The sequence below is a fragment of the Lates calcarifer genome, linkage group LG3 (assembly GCF_001640805.2).
Source record: "Lates calcarifer isolate ASB-BC8 linkage group LG3, TLL_Latcal_v3, whole genome shotgun sequence".
In the NCBI taxonomy this organism is placed as follows: domain Eukaryota; kingdom Metazoa; phylum Chordata; class Actinopteri; family Centropomidae; genus Lates; species Lates calcarifer.
This window is the reverse complement of record NC_066835.1, coordinates 2,645,979-2,664,239: the sequence shown is the minus strand read 5'-3', so window position 1 is coordinate 2,664,239 and position 18,261 is coordinate 2,645,979. Positions and strand designations below refer to the sequence as shown.

The following is an 18,261-nucleotide window of genomic DNA, read 5'->3' as shown; positions in this document are numbered from 1 at the left end:
CCTGTGGGGCCTGTGCTGAGCTTTGAGTCATAACAGTGGGAGCTGGTGAGGAGAGGGGGAGCGTTCCCATGGCAAAAAAAAGAAGTGAGGGGAACACTTTAAAAGAGGCACCGAGCCTCACTCTAGACTCACTCCGTGTCTCTCTTCATCCAGCAGACAGACACACTTGTTCCTTCAGGCCTGTGTTTAAGCCTCTTCACTCATCTGCACAGCTTTACCTGCTTCATTACCTGCTGCTGATCATTCAAGTTTATAGGACAAATAATGCAATCTGTCCTGTGTCTACATGCCCAGCAGGAAGACTTTAGAGAACAGCACCTTCTCATCAATCAGGCAGCCTGGACATACATTACCAAAGTAGTAGATTACATTGCTTATGCACGCCTTTCCAAATGGTAAACACTGCAGCGCTAAGCAAACTCCCCGCCCAGACCGACTTGTCTGATTGTACACCTCAGCTCCCCCCTCTGACAGCACTCTCCCCCTGCCTCAGCCTCCTCCTCTGCCGTGGTGCGTGGCAGACAAACTTCAAATGTCCACACAGGAGGGAAGAAAATCATTACTTTAAATCAGTTTGGCTGTTTGTGAGAGTCGCTCAGGACAGGAGAGCTGAGGATGGTAAAGCGCAGGCTGTCCTCATTGATCTGTGCAGCCCTCTAATCTCATTAACTGGCTCTTGATTTATTGAGATTGGGCCCAGAGTGCGCCAAGGTTATGGAAGCAAACACCCGGCCCGCTCCCCCGCACTGAGGGTCGCATGGAATTGAGGTCAATCGACTGTTCGGTGGACCCACGCTCCCACAATCCCTTACACCAGCCATTGCCTTCTCATTAACGACTGTTTTGGGGTGTGGCGGGGGGGATTGTGGGAGGCGGCACGCTTGGCGGGAAGAAAGAGAGCATTAGGGGATAAATTATCGGCCGTAATGAGGTGAGGCAGGGCTGCATCCAGTCATCAGAATCTTACAAGCTACACAACAGTGCTAATAATGCAGCACCGACAATACAGGCATCAAATGGAGCTATTGATTACACTGCAGCACACAGGTAAATTGACTAATAAATAAAGATACAAGGCAAACACATGCCCAGTGTAATTATACATCTATTGAGCCACTGTGATATATGACACAGCTGCAATTTGCTAACTATAGCATGTGGATTGAATGATAGGAAGGATGATAATAGCACTACTGAGGCTGACAGTGGCCATGGTTCAGTATTTGACCACAGAGCAGCTATGGCACCTCAAGTTTTCAGTGAAGGGAAAGATAATATTTATTGGGGCTGAGCAATATGGCTGAATTTAGCATGATGATATTACAAAAATATATTTGTTCAATACTACTGACCTCCAAAAACTGCAAACTTCAGCTACCTGGTTACTCACCTGCACTCGCTCCAGAGACCACATTACCCCCATCCTCCAACAGCTCCACTGGCTCCCGGTGCAACTCCCCCTCATCACCTACAAAGCCCTCAATAACCTTGCCCCCTCTTATCTCTTTCCCCCTCCCGCTGTCTCTGATCTGCTGATTCCAACCTCCTGACCCCCATCACCAGAACCAAGCACTGAACCTTGGGGGACCGAGCCTTCACTGCCGCTGCCCGTACCCTCTGGAATTCCCTTCCACAACACATCAGGAACTCAGACTCATTATAGACCTTCAAATCACTAATCAAGACCCACCTGTTCAACCTGGCATTTGCATAGTTATAACAGTCACTTTATTTAATCTACTTATTTCTTTTTACTGTTTCTGTTTTCTTTTTTTATATTGTTAAGCATCTTTGAGTGTCTTGAAAAGCGCTATAGAAATTTGACGTATTATTATTATCATTATTATATCACAATTGCATAAATTGCAAGACTACAGCTTGGGACAAAGCTTAAGACTGGCTGATTCTTCAGTCTTTGACAATCAGGAAAATCAGACAATCGCATGTACATAGCACTTAGTGCAGGTTTACATGTTTACTGAGAAAAGCCATAAATTCAAAGATCAGTGTTGGGATTTTAAAAATGTATATTTGATCATTAAAACAAATTGTGATTAATCAGAAAATTGATTTTTTTTGGTTGTTTTTTTTATCCAGCTCTAATCTGCATCAGCTTCATTATGTACTGTATGTAATTATTTTTATCAGTTAGCATCACTATCCATCATATCATAGCTAGCAACTCACCGATAAGAGTTGCAACTATTGACTAACTACATTCATTATTTATTCATGTATCAGTTATCTTTTGATTACTGATCAATATGTTCATTTTATATTGATAAAGGTAAAACTGACAAGGAAAAGATTCAATTAATTTTCTGTCAATCAGTGTGTCAGTTAAATATTATATATTCCATAAAATAGGTGAACTAATGACTAAAATAAAAGCAGCACAGGCCAAGATATCCTGACTTGTAGTCTCTAGTATGGGTTAAGCTCCAAACACAGCGAATAGTACATTTCACATAATGCAACTCTTTCCTTCGATCCTGTCTCTTCAAGGCAATTATAGTAGTAGTCCCCGTGAAGAATAAAGTTGATTTTCATGGGTGAAGTCTGTGGTGTGCCCCTTTAACTGAAAGTGTCTGCACTCCAATGTCTATGTCAAATGTATACTCATTACATAAAGGAACATTGCTAAATCAAACGGGCTTGAGGTACAAATGTTGTTTGTACCTAAAATAAAATCTTAAATAATGAGATCATTTGTCAGTTTACTTTTTCCTTTGTTTCTTTTTTTTTTTTTTTTTAACCATTTTTGGGCTCTGGACAAAAGTGGTGGATACATGTGAGCTTCTACACTGTTTGTATCCAATTTACAAATCTGTAATTACCTGCCAGGTTTCATCTCTGAAAAAATGCTACATTAGCACTATAGAGCACTGTATCTGGAAGAATTCAGTGTGATGGCAGAAGTCCCAGATTACTGCCAATACTGGCTGATCTTAAAGCCTGAAAACTTGATTAAAAACTATCCTCATATAATTGTCTACAGACTCTTACCTGGTATTCACTGGGCCAGAAAGTGCTGACGGCAAGCTCCACCTGGTGCCACTGGCGCCCCTGGGAGCCCGAGATATTCCACACAGCACTTCCCTTGGGGCCTCCGTTGACCCGAATGTAGACCTGCAGGTCCCCTGGGCTGTGGCCATCACGGCTGTAGAGGAAGTAGCTGAACTGGATGCAGTGGGTGTCGTTCTCGCTGAGTGGGAGCAAGAGTAGCTGAGCCCGCTGGCCTCCGAAATGCTGCGACGAATTAACCATCATGAAGGACCCTAGAGGAGAAAGACAGGTTAGACGATTATATGTACTTTTTCTCAAGTATCAATTCAAATAGAGCTCATTTTACTGCTGAAATATTATTGGCAAACACGGACAGCTTACTGAGATGACAGGAAAAGATAAAGAGCTGTTTGAAAGTTTAGTTCTGATAAAATGGAATGACCTTGTGTGAAAAGAAAGACTCTACTTTTTCTAAACAGCAGCCGCTGTACCTATACAATTCACACATAGCAGCCATTTCAGCATTTTCAACTGCCAGACAGACCTGAGTGACCTGAGATATAAAAAATAACAAGATGCAATTCTTTGGGCTTCACCTGTAACACCTCAGCCTGGGATAGACATGTCATGTTAGTTTTCAACTGCTTTCTTTTTATTTTTAAATCCCGAAAAAGAGCCTGAGAGCCAAAGTTGACAGGCTCAAGGTTGTTACCCAGAATATCCGCACGATCCTCTCTGGCTATTTGTCTGTATTTGGTCTGTCTCTGCCTCTCCCTGCTTTCACAGGGCTTCCATCAGTTTTGCAGCGCTGCCTCAGATCTGGTGTGTTCAAAGCTGCAGTGCTGGGTGTCAGATTGGGCTTTCATTTTGGACTTAGGTTCACAGAGTCACTGTTGGCTCTGTCATCCCCGCAGCATGGCAGAAATCCCCCTGGCCAAGAGAGCAGTGCCACAGTGGAGAATGGGAAAATAAACGGGAGATTTGCAACAATTAGATTCCTATTTAAAAATGAATAAACAAACAAAATTTTACAAGTTACTACATGATTTTTGTCCATGACATCAAAATCCAAATTAAAAAAACCTCTCCTTTAGTAAAGGCAAAGATGAATGGATAGGACGGGCCTGAATGTCAATAACCATGGCAACATGAGGATGGATTACAAATGTTACCAAAAAGGGAATAGAAACCAAGCAATAATTTTGGCAACTCTGAATCAATTATGTTCCACCATGACACAATAAAATGTCAGGGATACAAGTGTCATGCCCAACGCTTGTTTGTTGTTGTTGACAATACAACAATACAACATCTGTAGTCAGATCATGGTCCCAGCATTAAAGATCACCAATACACAAATGTTAACCAGCTGCTATTAGTTGTTCTGACTAACTTAGAGGAAAACGGTTTTTCTGCAGTCGTCCCTGCTGACTGCAAATGTAAGTGTTGGAGGGCAACATGAAGCGAGCTGAAAAAAGGCTCAGAAATCTGCATTTTTTAAATACCACATATCCAGCAAAGCCATCTCCACTTCAAATGTTCTATGCTATAATCGCTGCTCTGTGTTGCAGTGAATGAAAGGAAATAAACACAACGACTGCACAGCAGTAGTCGTTTATTCAGCAATGAGACGAGGGAAAAGAAACCTTACTTGGATGTGACTCTAGTTCTGTAAGTATAGACATAACCCACTGTTTATATCACCCAGTGAATGAAAGAATGTAAACACAGTCTGGGGATTATAATCAAACCCACAAACTTTCGGATCCAACGACATACCCACCTGTGGTGGTGCTATTAACTGGTGCAAACTGGCACTCTACTATGAAAAAACTATCCAAACCACAATCGCAGATGAGAAACACTTTTTGAAGACTTCAAAACATGATCAGAGGTGCCAGAAGTTAGATTTAAAAAACAGACTGAAGCTGAAATATCAAATATCAGCCCAATGGGAAGAAATTTTTCAGTTACACCCCACCCATGCTGCACCTTACCCCCATCTATATCACCATCACTCATAAAAAATATGAAAGGCTCAGACTCTTTCATAAAATAAAAAGCAAACAGCATGAAATGTGATAATGTATACAAATATTAATGCGCCATATCAAGTATTCACATGAAGGTAGGTGACGTAGGAGACATAAACCGATTCCCATTTTATTTTACTACAATGTTTGAAAAGTTTTAATGAAAACACAATCACAGATAAGATCATGGAAATGTCATTGACAGACAGAATCGTTTAAGTGTTATCTCTTTAAATTTGGGTTGTCAGACATAAAGTTTGAAATCAGCTGCCGTAACTAGTTTTGACTTAAATGATCCTTCAACCACCTGGAACATTATAAACATATGTCCCAAGATGCTTTTGAAATGCTGTGTCATTGTAACCTATCAAGGAACAACTGCTGAACAGCGATGAAGATAAACACAAGGAGAAAAAAAGACTGGCAGTAAGCTGTCTGTGTTTATTACCTTGGTCTGCTTAAAGTGGCCTTGGGGATCACATAGTTTCCTCCCTAACTTCTAATTTCCCAATCATCATCAGACTGACTCTTCACTGCTGCCAACAGGGGGGGTGAGCGAGAGCTAAGTGCACGTATAACCTTCACATCCAGTGCAAAGCGTTTGAAATGGCCGGGGCGGACGAGCACAGACAGCGGGATCGTGGGTTGTGTAGTTGCCTAGGTACTGTAGTTGAGCGAGAGTGCAATCAGAGCCCTGCCTCCTGCATTAATCATACTGACACGGTTATTAGGCCATAATGGCAACCAAGGGAATGCTTAAACCAGAGAGATGGCTGTAATACTCACACGCTGACATCCAGGACACATATCAGCATGCACACACACAACACACACACACACACACACACTTCTCTCTCTCTTTCTCTCTCTCTCTCACACACACACACACACACACAGTTTACAGGCCAAAAAGCAAACCCCGAGCTGACCTTCCCAAGAGTGAGAAGTGGCTTCTTCATTCAGCTCCCCCATCATTCCTCCTCCTTTTATCATCATCTTGTGTTTTTTCTCCTTATTTCTTCTTCCTCTTCCTCATTTTTCACCCCCAGTTCTTCTATCTCCTAATCCTCTCCCTCCAACAGCTCCTCTTCAACCAAATTCTTTAAAATGCAAACAGCCTCGAAGACATAAATAGCATTCATTTATACGCAAAGATTCAGCATCTGTTTTCAATTTTCAAGTAAAGGCAAAAACCAAGCATCAAGGAAAAAAAAATTGGTGAAAGTGTTTCATTAACAGGTGACGTGTGGACTCATTTTCATCATTCCAGGAAGTAATTGGTGGTGTTATTTTAGATTTTAGAGTGTAGTGTACTGGTAACAAACTAGAGAGTCTTTTTACTCTTTAATGTGCTCTGAAATAAGAAATTATCCTCTGAGTGCAGCTATTTATTTAGGCAAAGGCAAATGTGAAATGAACTCAATTATACTATGTGCGGTTTGTGTGTTATCAAGTAATTTTCCATGATACAGTTGCATCATTTGGTATGCAAAAGCAAGTCACCAGGAGTCTGGTTACATGTGTAGCCTGGAGTGTGTCCTGTCTGCTCATTCACAGTTACAGAGGGACTTCTGATTTCTTTCATCCAGAAAAAAAAAGAAACAGGTCAGAAGCCAGGTCAGATCCACATACAGCCTGGATATAAAGAGATTTAAAATGCATATCACAAAGCCTCCCTGAACACTGTCCATTCCCTCCCTCAGCTCCATCTTCCCTGCCCCAAAAGCATGGATGAGACGTCAAACTGCCAGAAATATCCTGTGATAACAAGCAGCTGCTGTCCTTTGAGATCCGGCTGTATTCTTGGACAACGCTAATATTTTTTCTCTTCCTCACCTGCTCGCGGGCGAAGCGGGGCAGGCTCTGGCTTAGTCCACCACCCCGCCACCTCCTCCCCCGCCCAACCACCGCTGCTGCTTTGATGTGCGAGTTCTCGGGGGTGGGTGGTGGGTGTGGGGGGCTCTGTGGGTAAATTGCTTTTCCTTCAGCTATGAGAGTTGGACCCCCTCATTGTTGGAGGGCAAGTCTCCAGCTGTCCTTATGACAGGATTGCATTGGGAAGAATGAGGAGACAGTGAGGAAACATAGCCTCAGCTACAGTAATACTGTTTTCCACATAATATACAAATATCTTTGAGCAAATCATCCTATTTAGCAACTTAAATAAAGACATAGCTTCTACAGTATCTTTGTATTGATAGCTACAGTCTTCTTTGAACCAAGGGAAGCCATCTAGTGGTTGAAAGAGTGATGAACAAGACAAGTAAACAGCTTTTCCTATATGGACATTTAAAGATACCATGATGCCATTTTGCATGCAATATGTAAGCTTGTCTGATTGGTGATAACATGTGCCGGTCAGATTTCTACCTGACCTGACTTCATCCAGACTTGCTGTGATGTCATGCTGACATCAGCAATGGTACTCTCATGACATCAAGACAGCTGCAATTTTAGGATCCTCTACACCACCTGCAACGCCTCTTTGCACGATGTGAAACATCTGGTTTTCAACTGATCTAAGAACTCAAATGTGTCAACAGTACATCTTCATTTTCTGTTCAATTATAAAGATCTAGTTTTTATCCTTGTTATTTTTTTACTTCAAAGCTTTACTCAGTCAACAGAATAACTGTTCCATGGTGAGTGAGAACTTTTATCTACCCAGAGAAATTGAATAAATTCATTGCAGGGCTGCAACTAACAACTCTATTCATTATTGTTTAATGTGCCAATTATTTTCTCATTCAATCATTTGGTCTGCTGTAAGAAGACAGTGCCTTCTATCTTTGTCTTTTATCTGATCATCAGTCAGATAAAGTAAGACCAAGAGAAGCAGTAAATTCTGACATTTGAGAGTATGGAACTGTCAAATCTTTGACATTTTTGCTATAAAGTAATCGATGAATCAACTAATTGCTGCACCTCTAATTCATTTCCAGTAGTCCAGACCAAAATAAGCAATACATAGGCTACTTGGTAACAGATGGAATGTGAGTTTTCTCTAATACCTAGGGATATCCTAGTTTTTAGGCCCTTTTCCCAATCGAAGTTCATTAATATTGGGTATGTGCCAATGTTTATTTTCATGTTGCTGCAATGTTGAATTAAATAGCCTGTGTATCTGACACATTGAAATAACACAACTGTAGAGTAGTCAATCTCAAACACCTTATTTTCTTAAGCCTCTTCACCCATAGTAAAGGCCATCATTCATAAATATAAAATCTACAATCACTAATCAAATAATTTATCCACAGATATAAATCAAAGTTCAGTTGGGAGAATGCCACCTCCAACAGTCACATGACATAATCCACTAAAAACTCACTTTGTTGGAACTAAAGAAACGGTGAATTCACTTGTGGTTTCACAGTGGTGTTACAGAGTAGAAGGTTCTTCGCTCATAAACTATCTTTGACAAGTACTGACAGTGGCGTGCAGAGTGCACATAAATCGACAACAGCCAAGTTTAATTTAGGCCTGTCATCAAGTTACTGACTTAATATTAATTAGTGACAGCTGATATGATGTATTGCTGGCAGCATTTGTCATTTTTAGAGGGACAGAAGATTTTATATCAATGCTAAGCACAGGATAAAAATAAAAAGCTGCTAAGTGACTTCTGCTTGCTAATGATTATTAGCGTCAAAGCTTAGTGAACCTGTGTATTTTTCCAGCCTCACTGTCTGAACTCAGTCACTACCAGGCTATCACGTCCAAATAATATTTCACAAGCACACATGCTAATTTTGAACTGGCTAATGCTGCGGGATGCATAGAGCCCATCTAACTTTAAGGAGAGGAGCTGCAACACGATCAGGCTGAGGTGGAAAAGAGCATAGTACAGTAATGAAAGAATCAGATTTTGAGATTGAGATTCACTGATGTATTGCACATTATGTATCACTTCATATTTCAAGTATAACTAGAAATAAAGGCTGCTTTGTTGAAATTTGGTAGGTGGCGCTAATCAAGACATTTTGCCACACCCATGTGCAAGACCCAAGTAGGTGTCTTCAGGCTGGGACTCTTCTCAGTCATGTGAAGTTTGGGGCAGATTGTACATTGTGTATCTGAGTTATAAAAACATCCTTTTCCATGGCAAAACATTGAAATTTGCCAAGAACCTACAGACACTCAGTTCCAACAAAAACTCACAATTTTCACAATAAAGCATCGAGAAGGTCTTCAGGCTTTTCAAACCAAGTTCCCCATTTATACCACTGAAGCCAGGCTAAATGATAGAAAAATCTCTAGGTGTAACAAAATACAGTTTAACAGCACAATAAATTAATTCCTCCAAAATAATCATAAGGTTGAAACAAATACCTCTCTAAAACAGTTTCAACAAAAACTGAACCACAACCTGCATGACGGAAGGACCTAGTGCATAATTGCTTTACGAGACTGTATTAGTTTTAGCAAGGTGTACCTAATAAACTGTCAACTGGCTATATATGTGTGCATGGAATTTGATACCATTTGATTCACAGAGAATTACTTTAACAGTAGTTTTTGAAGACTCGTTACTAGATTAGGTTACTAAAACTGACGTAACTTTTTGTCACAGCCCCCAACTACAGCAGCCGCTGCTCTTCAGTTTTCCATGTGAGGCAGAGTGTATCTGAAATGATCCTATGATTAGTCTTCCAGTTTGCTGATTGTTTTCTAGAATGTTAGAGTCCACCTCATTATGTCTGTAAAGCAACACCAATCATTTTTTGTCTATTTTTTGGCAGAAGTCCACAGCATGCAGAACATCACACAAACATTTGACATGGCATGGTCTTGTTAAGTTATCATGGCTAACGTGTTAGCAAATAGTTGCAAATTTACACATCCAGCAGACATGGAGCAATATTAACATTCATCTGATGAATGTACATCCAATATTCACTCTCCTCTCATCTCTCCTTCTTAGTCTCCACCAACTAGCTGCTAAATGCTCCCCTATATTCATCAGTTAGCAGCTAACTTTGTCTGTCTACTGTACTTGGCAGGTATAGTGTACAGTGGGTTTACTGGAGCTGACAGCTGCCAGGAACAGAGCTTGACAAAAGTGGCAAGATTGAGTTAAAACAGTAAAGTCACTGACCCCAAACAAGGAGCTTAAAGATGCAAAAAATCTCTGTAGGAAATGAGAGGAGCTGCAGAATCAAGTAAAAATTATTTGTGGGTTATTCACCATGAGTGACAGCTTTCACATCGCACAGTCATTTGATCAATCTTTAATATGAAAAATATTGATTGGTGCAACTTTAAATCATAGATGTAGCCTAAGAGAAGAGATGAGAGATCAGCTGCTGAAGGTTAACACACTGGCTCAAATTCTGCAAAATAAGCCCATTACTTCTTTTCATTTTAGCATGATGGAGTAAGTCAACATGATTGATGCAGTAATTAGAAACTTGATCAAATTCATGCAGGTATTACAGAATTTGATAACCTTACTCAACATCCTCGAGGACACAAACATGCACAGAGACACATACCGTATACACACACTCACACACAGGTTGGTGTAAGGAAAAAAAAACATCCAATGCAGAGAAATTCTCCATAAATCCATAAAAGCTGATAAGGCTCCATCTATTTCTCCCATGACCCTGCCAAGGGCGAGGGAACATGCATTAAGAGATTAGGGGACGGCCTCGGCTCCCTGAATTCATATCAGAATGTGGGGTGGGAACCTGAGTCATAGGTCTGCCCGCTTTTATCACACTTACACTAAGAAAAAAAAAAAAAAGGAAAGGAGCCGAAAGTGGAAAGGAGAAGTGGGGAAGTGCAGCAAGAAAAGAGGGAGAGATAGTGAGGGCTTTTATCTTTATGTTTGTCTCCGTCATTTTTCGTTAGCCTCCCTCCACTGCCATCAATAACGTTTTGTATAACTCAGACGGCCCCATTCTACACCATCTTTCCTTGGAAAAGGCCAAACAAAACCTGATGCATTTTAATCAAATTCTTATCTAATACTGTCTACCTCCCACCACCACCTCCTCTACCTCCACTCACCGTGAATAACAGTTAAGAGTCTGGTTTCTGGTAATGTTGATCGAGATCGTATGATTGGTGAGCGCGAGCTAGACTATTTTCCTCGACCCTCCTCCTCCTCCTGGGCATCTGGAGAAGGTCATCCAAGATTTTCAATTTGGACTCAGAATTTGGTCTTTCAGATCTTCATTTGCTTTCTGTCTTTTATTCTTTTTTTTCTGATATCGCAACCCAGAGACATGGTGACCTCAGATGATATTGCACATACAAGAGAAGTGAAGTGCGGCGGGTGTAGATGATTGGGAGGGCACAGATTGGTCTCGCTGTTTGCTCCTCTTTGTATCTCTGGCTGTAGTGTGTGATCTGCTCGGCTGGCAGGAAGCACTGCGGCTGGGGCTTGTTTACTGGAGCCAAAAGGCAATGCAGATTTTGCCATTTACAAAGTGACACAGTGCTTACACCGTGCAAATGGGAAATCTGCAAACCAACAGCAGCTGGTCATGAATGCGATACTGACAGAGCCTAAACGCCCCGCAAACAATACGAGTTTGACTGCAGCTGACAACTCCAGCTAATGAATTCCCCAGGTGAGACTCAAGAGCCCGGCAGACAACCTGGAGACCGCTGACAACAACAGAGTTATTACTGTGTTTCTACACTGACACTTCCAAGATGCACCGATTAGCACCACACACTGAGCTGAAATGTGCCAACAATGTCGCTTTCATTGTTTATGCAAATGCTGCATCACATGCACCGTAGCAGTAATACCTGAGCTGGTGTTCTGTTTACGCTGAGGGATTACACACATTCATGACTAGAGAGGAGCTCATTCCCTAACCCCAAAACCCTTATCTAAAAGGAATACTTTAGGTTAAACATTAGCAAACAGAAATACTGTATCTACTGGAGCCCACTCAGTACCAAACATCTCTTCTGCTGTTACAGACAATCATATTCAACTAGCTCATACCTCTGTAGCCAGCTTTGGCAGACCTCACATAAACAAGAGAAAGCTTTGAAATTTCACAAGTGAAAAAAGGGAAATTTCAGTGTTTATCAGCATGGGTGTTGTTTTTGTACTGTTTTTGTATATTATGACATAGTAACACTTGACTTAAACACAGGAAGCTGCTGTTTCCAGTCTCCAAACAACAGTCAAAGTCAGTTTCTTCTAAGCATGACCATGATTGTGTTTAAAAACCCAACCTTTCCCTAAACCCAGCCAAACTTTTATCACATCCTAAAATGGACTAATTCATTAATAATCAGTGATTTTAGTGTTTTTTCTGCTGATGGGGGCATCAGATCAGAAAACATGTCAGAATAAAGAATAGGTACAAAACAATATATTTTGTCTTTTTAATTTGGCAGACTCTTTTTTCAGCACCACTGACAAAGAGTGGATCCAACCAGTAGTTTATTTGATAGAAAACACTGGTTTATTATGACTTTGTTACTTGGTTACCATTTTTGCAGCTGTGGTCATTGGTCCTATAAGTTAAGATTGTACTTGATTCAGATGAACTTGCTGAGATCTTGGAACCCAACAGCAGATTCAGTGGGTCGAAATAGAAGCAGTCAGACAATGACATGGGTGATAAATGTCTACCTATAGCAAAACATCTTTGGAAGAGAAATTTGAGGTGAGTGGTAAACTCTAATATGTCACTATTGTAGTGAAAACAGCCTTCTCATAACTGATACAAACAACTATAAAATCTCTGAAAATGTAACCTACATGTCTCATTATAGAAAACTCATGTAGTTAAATTGGGTTGAAAGTTTTTTCTGTAATGAATTCCATTCAAGCCAGCAAAGTTGAGCAGCTATTGTTGATGTAAATGGAGGTGGATGAGGGTAGCACTTCACACTTAAAAAAAATAGAGAAGGATAAAAATGTTGCAGGTGTTTCACACATGTACTGTACTTTAAAAAAAAAAAAAAAAAAAAAAACAATTCCGGCCCCCACTTTTTTCAAGCACTATTTTCAAGGCAATTATTCCTGCAGCTACAAATAAAAGGAAATATGAATGGCTGTGGTCAACATTTTGTTCACTGTGTACTCGCCAGGGCTCAACTATTGTTCCTAAAACACAATACATGGCTTATTTAGCAGGAGAACAAGGCAGCAACAAGGCAGAGAAGTCTGATTGGCTGCCTGTAGCTGATGACCATGAAAAAAGTTTAGTTGTGGCCAACTTTTCCCGATGACAAGCTTGTTGACTGCCCACACTTCAGCACAGTCTCTCTAGAAGCAGTGTTTAGTAATAAAAGACAGACTTCCTGCTGCTGCCAGCAGCATGGATTCAGGGTTTCCCCAAAATAGATCGAATCCTGATCCTGACCTGGAGCCTAAACACTGGTCCTAACTCGGAGTCCAGGCCAGCTGACAAAGACGCAAGCGGATGGAAGTGGATGTGGGATGCTGTTGAATCTTCTCAGTGGCAGAAATCAATAGTGCATTAGCAGCCGCCCAGTTACAACGTGTGGGCTGACTATTCTCCTTATACCACTACCAGCTCTCCACCCTTCTGCTGCATCTTGATATATACCACCCGCCCTCAGCCTCTTCATCTAACTCCTGTGATCTACTGTTTGTTTCATCTCGGCATCCCGGAGGCCTTTTGGGGAGCTGGTACTCTCTGTGCTCTTCATGCCAGTATTCCTCGCTCTCTCTGTCCTATTTCTTCTAGGTTTCTCTGGTCATTTAGTAAACAGAGCATGTCATTTCCCAGGCCCTGTTCCTTCTCTTTGCTCTGTCTTGTTGCAGAGGATCAGGGTTTGTGCAGGGACATCCTGGACTAACAGGTACAGTAGCAGGGAGCTCTCCCCAGTGGCGCCTCCTCCCCTGAAGGGAATGATGTATGGGGACCTTTAGAAAAACAGGAGTTTTAGAGTACATTCATCAGCATACCTTGTGTTTGAAAAGACAACAGTCTTTTTTCTTGTTGTGCTACCCTGAGGATGATCAAACTTGAAACTATCACAATTTTACACCACTGCATTTAGGGCTATTTCGAACTCTAGGTAAGAAATGTGTATGATAGTGAAAATGATAGTGATTTATTTTTCATCATATGTGTATTTGATCTTGCGAAATGCTGTATTTTCTGATCTACTTACAGGTTATTTTCTGTGATAAATATGTTTGACAATAAAAGGTCATTAGCAAGAGCTGGGAACCAGTGATCTAGTCTGGACACAGCAAAGTTGAAGAATAAGCTGGTGTTTGCTCAGTACTTGAAATGATTACAATATAAATGTATTCCATTACAAATAAAGTCTTTGGCTGCAGGTTGATCTGTAATGTTGTTTCCCTCTGCACACACTAGCTGTCAAGAGGATGTAAAACAATGTAAACCTTTGTGGTTGAAACTTTAACTCTAACCAACAAACTGTCCATCAAAGACAAAAACCACTAAAGCTAAAAGTGAAAAATTCATGATCTGGAGCTAAACTGTGTATTTTATTTATTTTCTTTGTCTGCCTTGAAATGCCACAGAACTGCTTTCTTGATAACGACTAATGGATGTGACTGAGGCTGCGGTCCTTCAGGGTGAGAAAAAACACATCCTCCAGAGAGAATGCATCTTCTTCAGACAGACGTATTATCACTTTCTTGATGACTCCTACAGGGTGTGTCTCTGGGCCGAAAATAGAAACGGCTTGAGCGGTCGCACTGTAACAGGCTCCATCACAGTCAGGACCCTAAGATCTCTCAGACATCAAGTCGCACAAAGAGGTGAAGGAAAGAGGAGACGTACAATATCCTGTAAGTGCAAGTTACATTACAAAGTGCAACATGAGAACAAGTACTCAGGTAGAGTAACCTGAGGAAGACGCCAATCGATAAAACCAGGTCCTGCAGGGGAGCCATCCTGAGTCCTTGGTTTCAGTTGTGCTTGGCAAAGACAAACAAAGCCTTCCATTCCCCAAACCCATCTCCTCTTGAGATAAGCCCGCTTGTTGGCTGTATTTGCCTTTCACTGACAGGGACTGTGAGAAGTGGGTGGGAAGTTTGAGGCCAATAGCCTAAAATCAGATTTTCATCAGTTGGTGCAGTGCAGAGCTGCAGCATCTGTGTGGAAGAGGAGGAGGGGTTGGGGAGTATTGGATCTGGAAGGCTGGATCAAGGCCCACTGCAGGTCCCACTCCCACCTACCCCCTCCACCCACCGCCACACACAGAGTGGCTGCGATAAGGTCCTATCTTTTACAGTCCTACTGTGTGCCAGTGGCAGATATGGAAGGGTAAAGTGCATCTGGAGGAGAGAGGCTACCATCTGGTCCGGATCACCTTCTCCCTGCAAAGACCAGCACTTCTTTTCCTCCACCTGTCTCTTCCTTAGCCCAGTCATGAGGCCCTGACCCAGGAACATATTGTCAGCCAAGGTTAGTATGGGCAGGAAAGTGCCTGAAATGCTAGATGTGGAATCTGAAACAACAGAAGCAATTCTTGTGAGTTTGTCAGTAATCGTTTTGCCTGATACAGGGTTTTGAAGTCGAGCACAGATTCAAATATTCTTTTTTTTAACTGAAGCTGCTGACAGCTGTGAGTTTGTGTCAAATACAAAATCCATTTAAGCCACAAAAATCTGTGACATGTACAGTGTCTCCACAGGAAATTCATTCACAGAAAGCCTCTAGATCAGCATTAATACGGAGACCCAAAAGCTCAGAAATATGATTAAATTACTAACATTATTAAATAAAAGGTCACATGAATAATACAGAAAAAATATATCAAGCAGGAAATAGTGAAAAACATCCAATAAAACGCAGTTTTATATATATATATATATATATATATAACCAAGACAAATGAGGCTTCATTCAGACTAAACCAGCAGCCAATATATTTTGAAATAAAATCAAATTAAAACAGAATAATGAATAATAATAAAAAAAGGAAAAACTGAACAAAAATGTATGTGATAATTTAACAATTTCTATTTTTATTTTATTTTTTTATTTTTTAACAATTATTTATTAATTTAAGTCTCCATAACCTTAGAGCATTAAACATTAAGTATTAAGTATAAAATTAAACAGCTATAATAAATCCATCACATCAGAGGTGGGGGATTTTTATATACCAATATGATTCCATTATCCCTTAACTTCAACTTAACTTAACTTAGGGCCTTAATTCCAAATCTTTAAGTGAGTAAAGATAACAATGACAACCAAATTTATGGATTTAGAGTTTTAAAAATAGCCCTCAGTCTGTTACTAGACATGTTTGGGGACTTGAATCAGGCAGTAGAGGGCACACTAATGCTGGCCTGCAAAATTCACTGAGGCTCTTCAAATAACAATGAACCTGTATGTGTCCCTAATCTCAAACCAAAACACATGGCACCCCGTTGGATAAAGAAGCAGGGTGTTTTAAATTTTAAATGTGTCACTGGAAGGCGAGCCGTTAACTGACAGGGGCCTTTCAAATCCCCTTTGGGGCCAAAGCAATGGAGTAACGGCTTAACGTACCACACACACCGCTGTGACAGTGAGTTATTCAAAATCACCCATGCTTCAAACCAATTGGCTGCGAGGAGACACAAAACCAGCCAATAGCCTGGCTGCGCGATTCAAATGGGCCAAACAAGAAGCAGGCATTACTTTGAGTTCATTTGCACTCACACATACTGTGTTGCTCATTCAAAAGTCATTGCTCTGCCAGACACAATTGAAAGGCGTTTGTAATCCCTGGGATCTTAATTCATATCCTGTGTGGCTGCAGTTTTAATGGTACAGCTTCCAGCAAATAAAGCCTTGGAAATTGAAATCAATAGTAATAAATCAGCATAATAAGCATCTCAGCTGAAGTTGGAGAGAAAATGCATGCTGTTCTCAGATCTATCATTTGACATTTATGAGCACAACTCTTAATCCTTGGATCTGCTAACGGTGGGAGCAGAGCCGTCCAACTGACTACAAATCATGGCAGGAGAGCAGACAAATGTCCATAAAGGGACTGCAAAAGCTGACCCTGCACCCACGGCAGCCTTAGGTCTGTAATTACAAGCAAACCAAGATGAAAAATCCTGATGAAAGCCCACAGGGAAATATCCACACAAAGTTGCAGCAATTACATTCATTATTTTTCCACAACATGTTCGGTGCAAGGTCACACACTCTATTGTGAAATTTGCTTCGGAGCGAGTGACAAGACAAGTTTTCGATAATAATGCACGATCAGCCGCACAAAAGGCAGTGGAGGCATCCCAAGACAGCCTTCTCATCAGTTTTATTACCGAGAGCTGGGGCTTGATTTAGGGCGACAGAGGTAGAACAACAAATAAAAAAGAGAGACACGAGTTTTCAGCCATGCAGGCAGGGTAATTCCTTGTCTCTTCCCCTTTACTGGCTTTCTGTGCAGTGCACTACAGATGAACTTAACGCCAACAGCCCCCCAGCGTGGTCCCAAAATGCCAAGAGAACAATAGCAGTGGTAGTGGCAGTGGCTGTTATAGTTGTGACAAGGCAGCAAGTGGCTGGAATTGAGAGGGGAAGGAGGGGGAATACGTGTGTGCGTGTGTGTGTGTGTTGGTTTGTATGTCTGCGCACATGGACGGATTCAAACAGGGAGTCCGGCTTTGTGCGCCGGCTGTTGCCCTCCTATGGGGGGGGGGGGGTGACAAGGAGGGTGGCAGGGAGACAAAGGGTCCCAACAGACTGGAAACGAGGTAGCCAGCGACACACTAAATCCTCTACACACATTTCATGACCCACACACAAGCATTTTACACAATCTCATGACAGCGCCCAAGCGGAGCATGAGGAAAAAGGAGGGGAGCAAACTGGAACTGGGTCAAAAATCCAATTAATCCATGACAGGAGAGAGGGTTTGGAAGACCCTCAGAGAGACAGTGCAGGAAAACCACAAGAGATGGGAAACAATACACCGCTGACCTTTGACCTGTGTTTGTGTGTGTAAGAGACGGTAGTGACTGTGGTTATGTGGCGTGTGCATTCATTTTGGATCAAGGTCAGGCTGTGTTTGCTATGCAGAACTGAGTGCTACAGTAGTGCTGTAACTAATATAGTTGGACTGCTGGCATTTTTCCATATACCCTTTTGAAGTTCTCCAAAGGATTATCAACTTTCCCAAATTGTACATAAAAAGCAGAACTGACTTTCTTTGTTTTATTTTACTGTTTGATTTTAGAGTGAGGGGCAAATCAAACGGTTGGGGAGAGTTATTTATTGTACCTCAGCCTCACATC

General features: G+C 41.4%; 1 protein-coding gene across 1 annotated transcript in view; it reads right to left on the bottom strand.

The window, feature by feature from the left end:
• Positions 1-18,261, bottom strand: part of ptprua (protein tyrosine phosphatase receptor type Ua) — a 172,129-nt gene that overhangs the window by 81,612 nt on the left and 72,256 nt on the right. Inside the window, 1 exon segment of the mRNA XM_051078931.1 lies at positions 3,007-3,278. Coding sequence (XP_050934888.1) covers positions 3,007-3,278 — 272 coding nt within the window.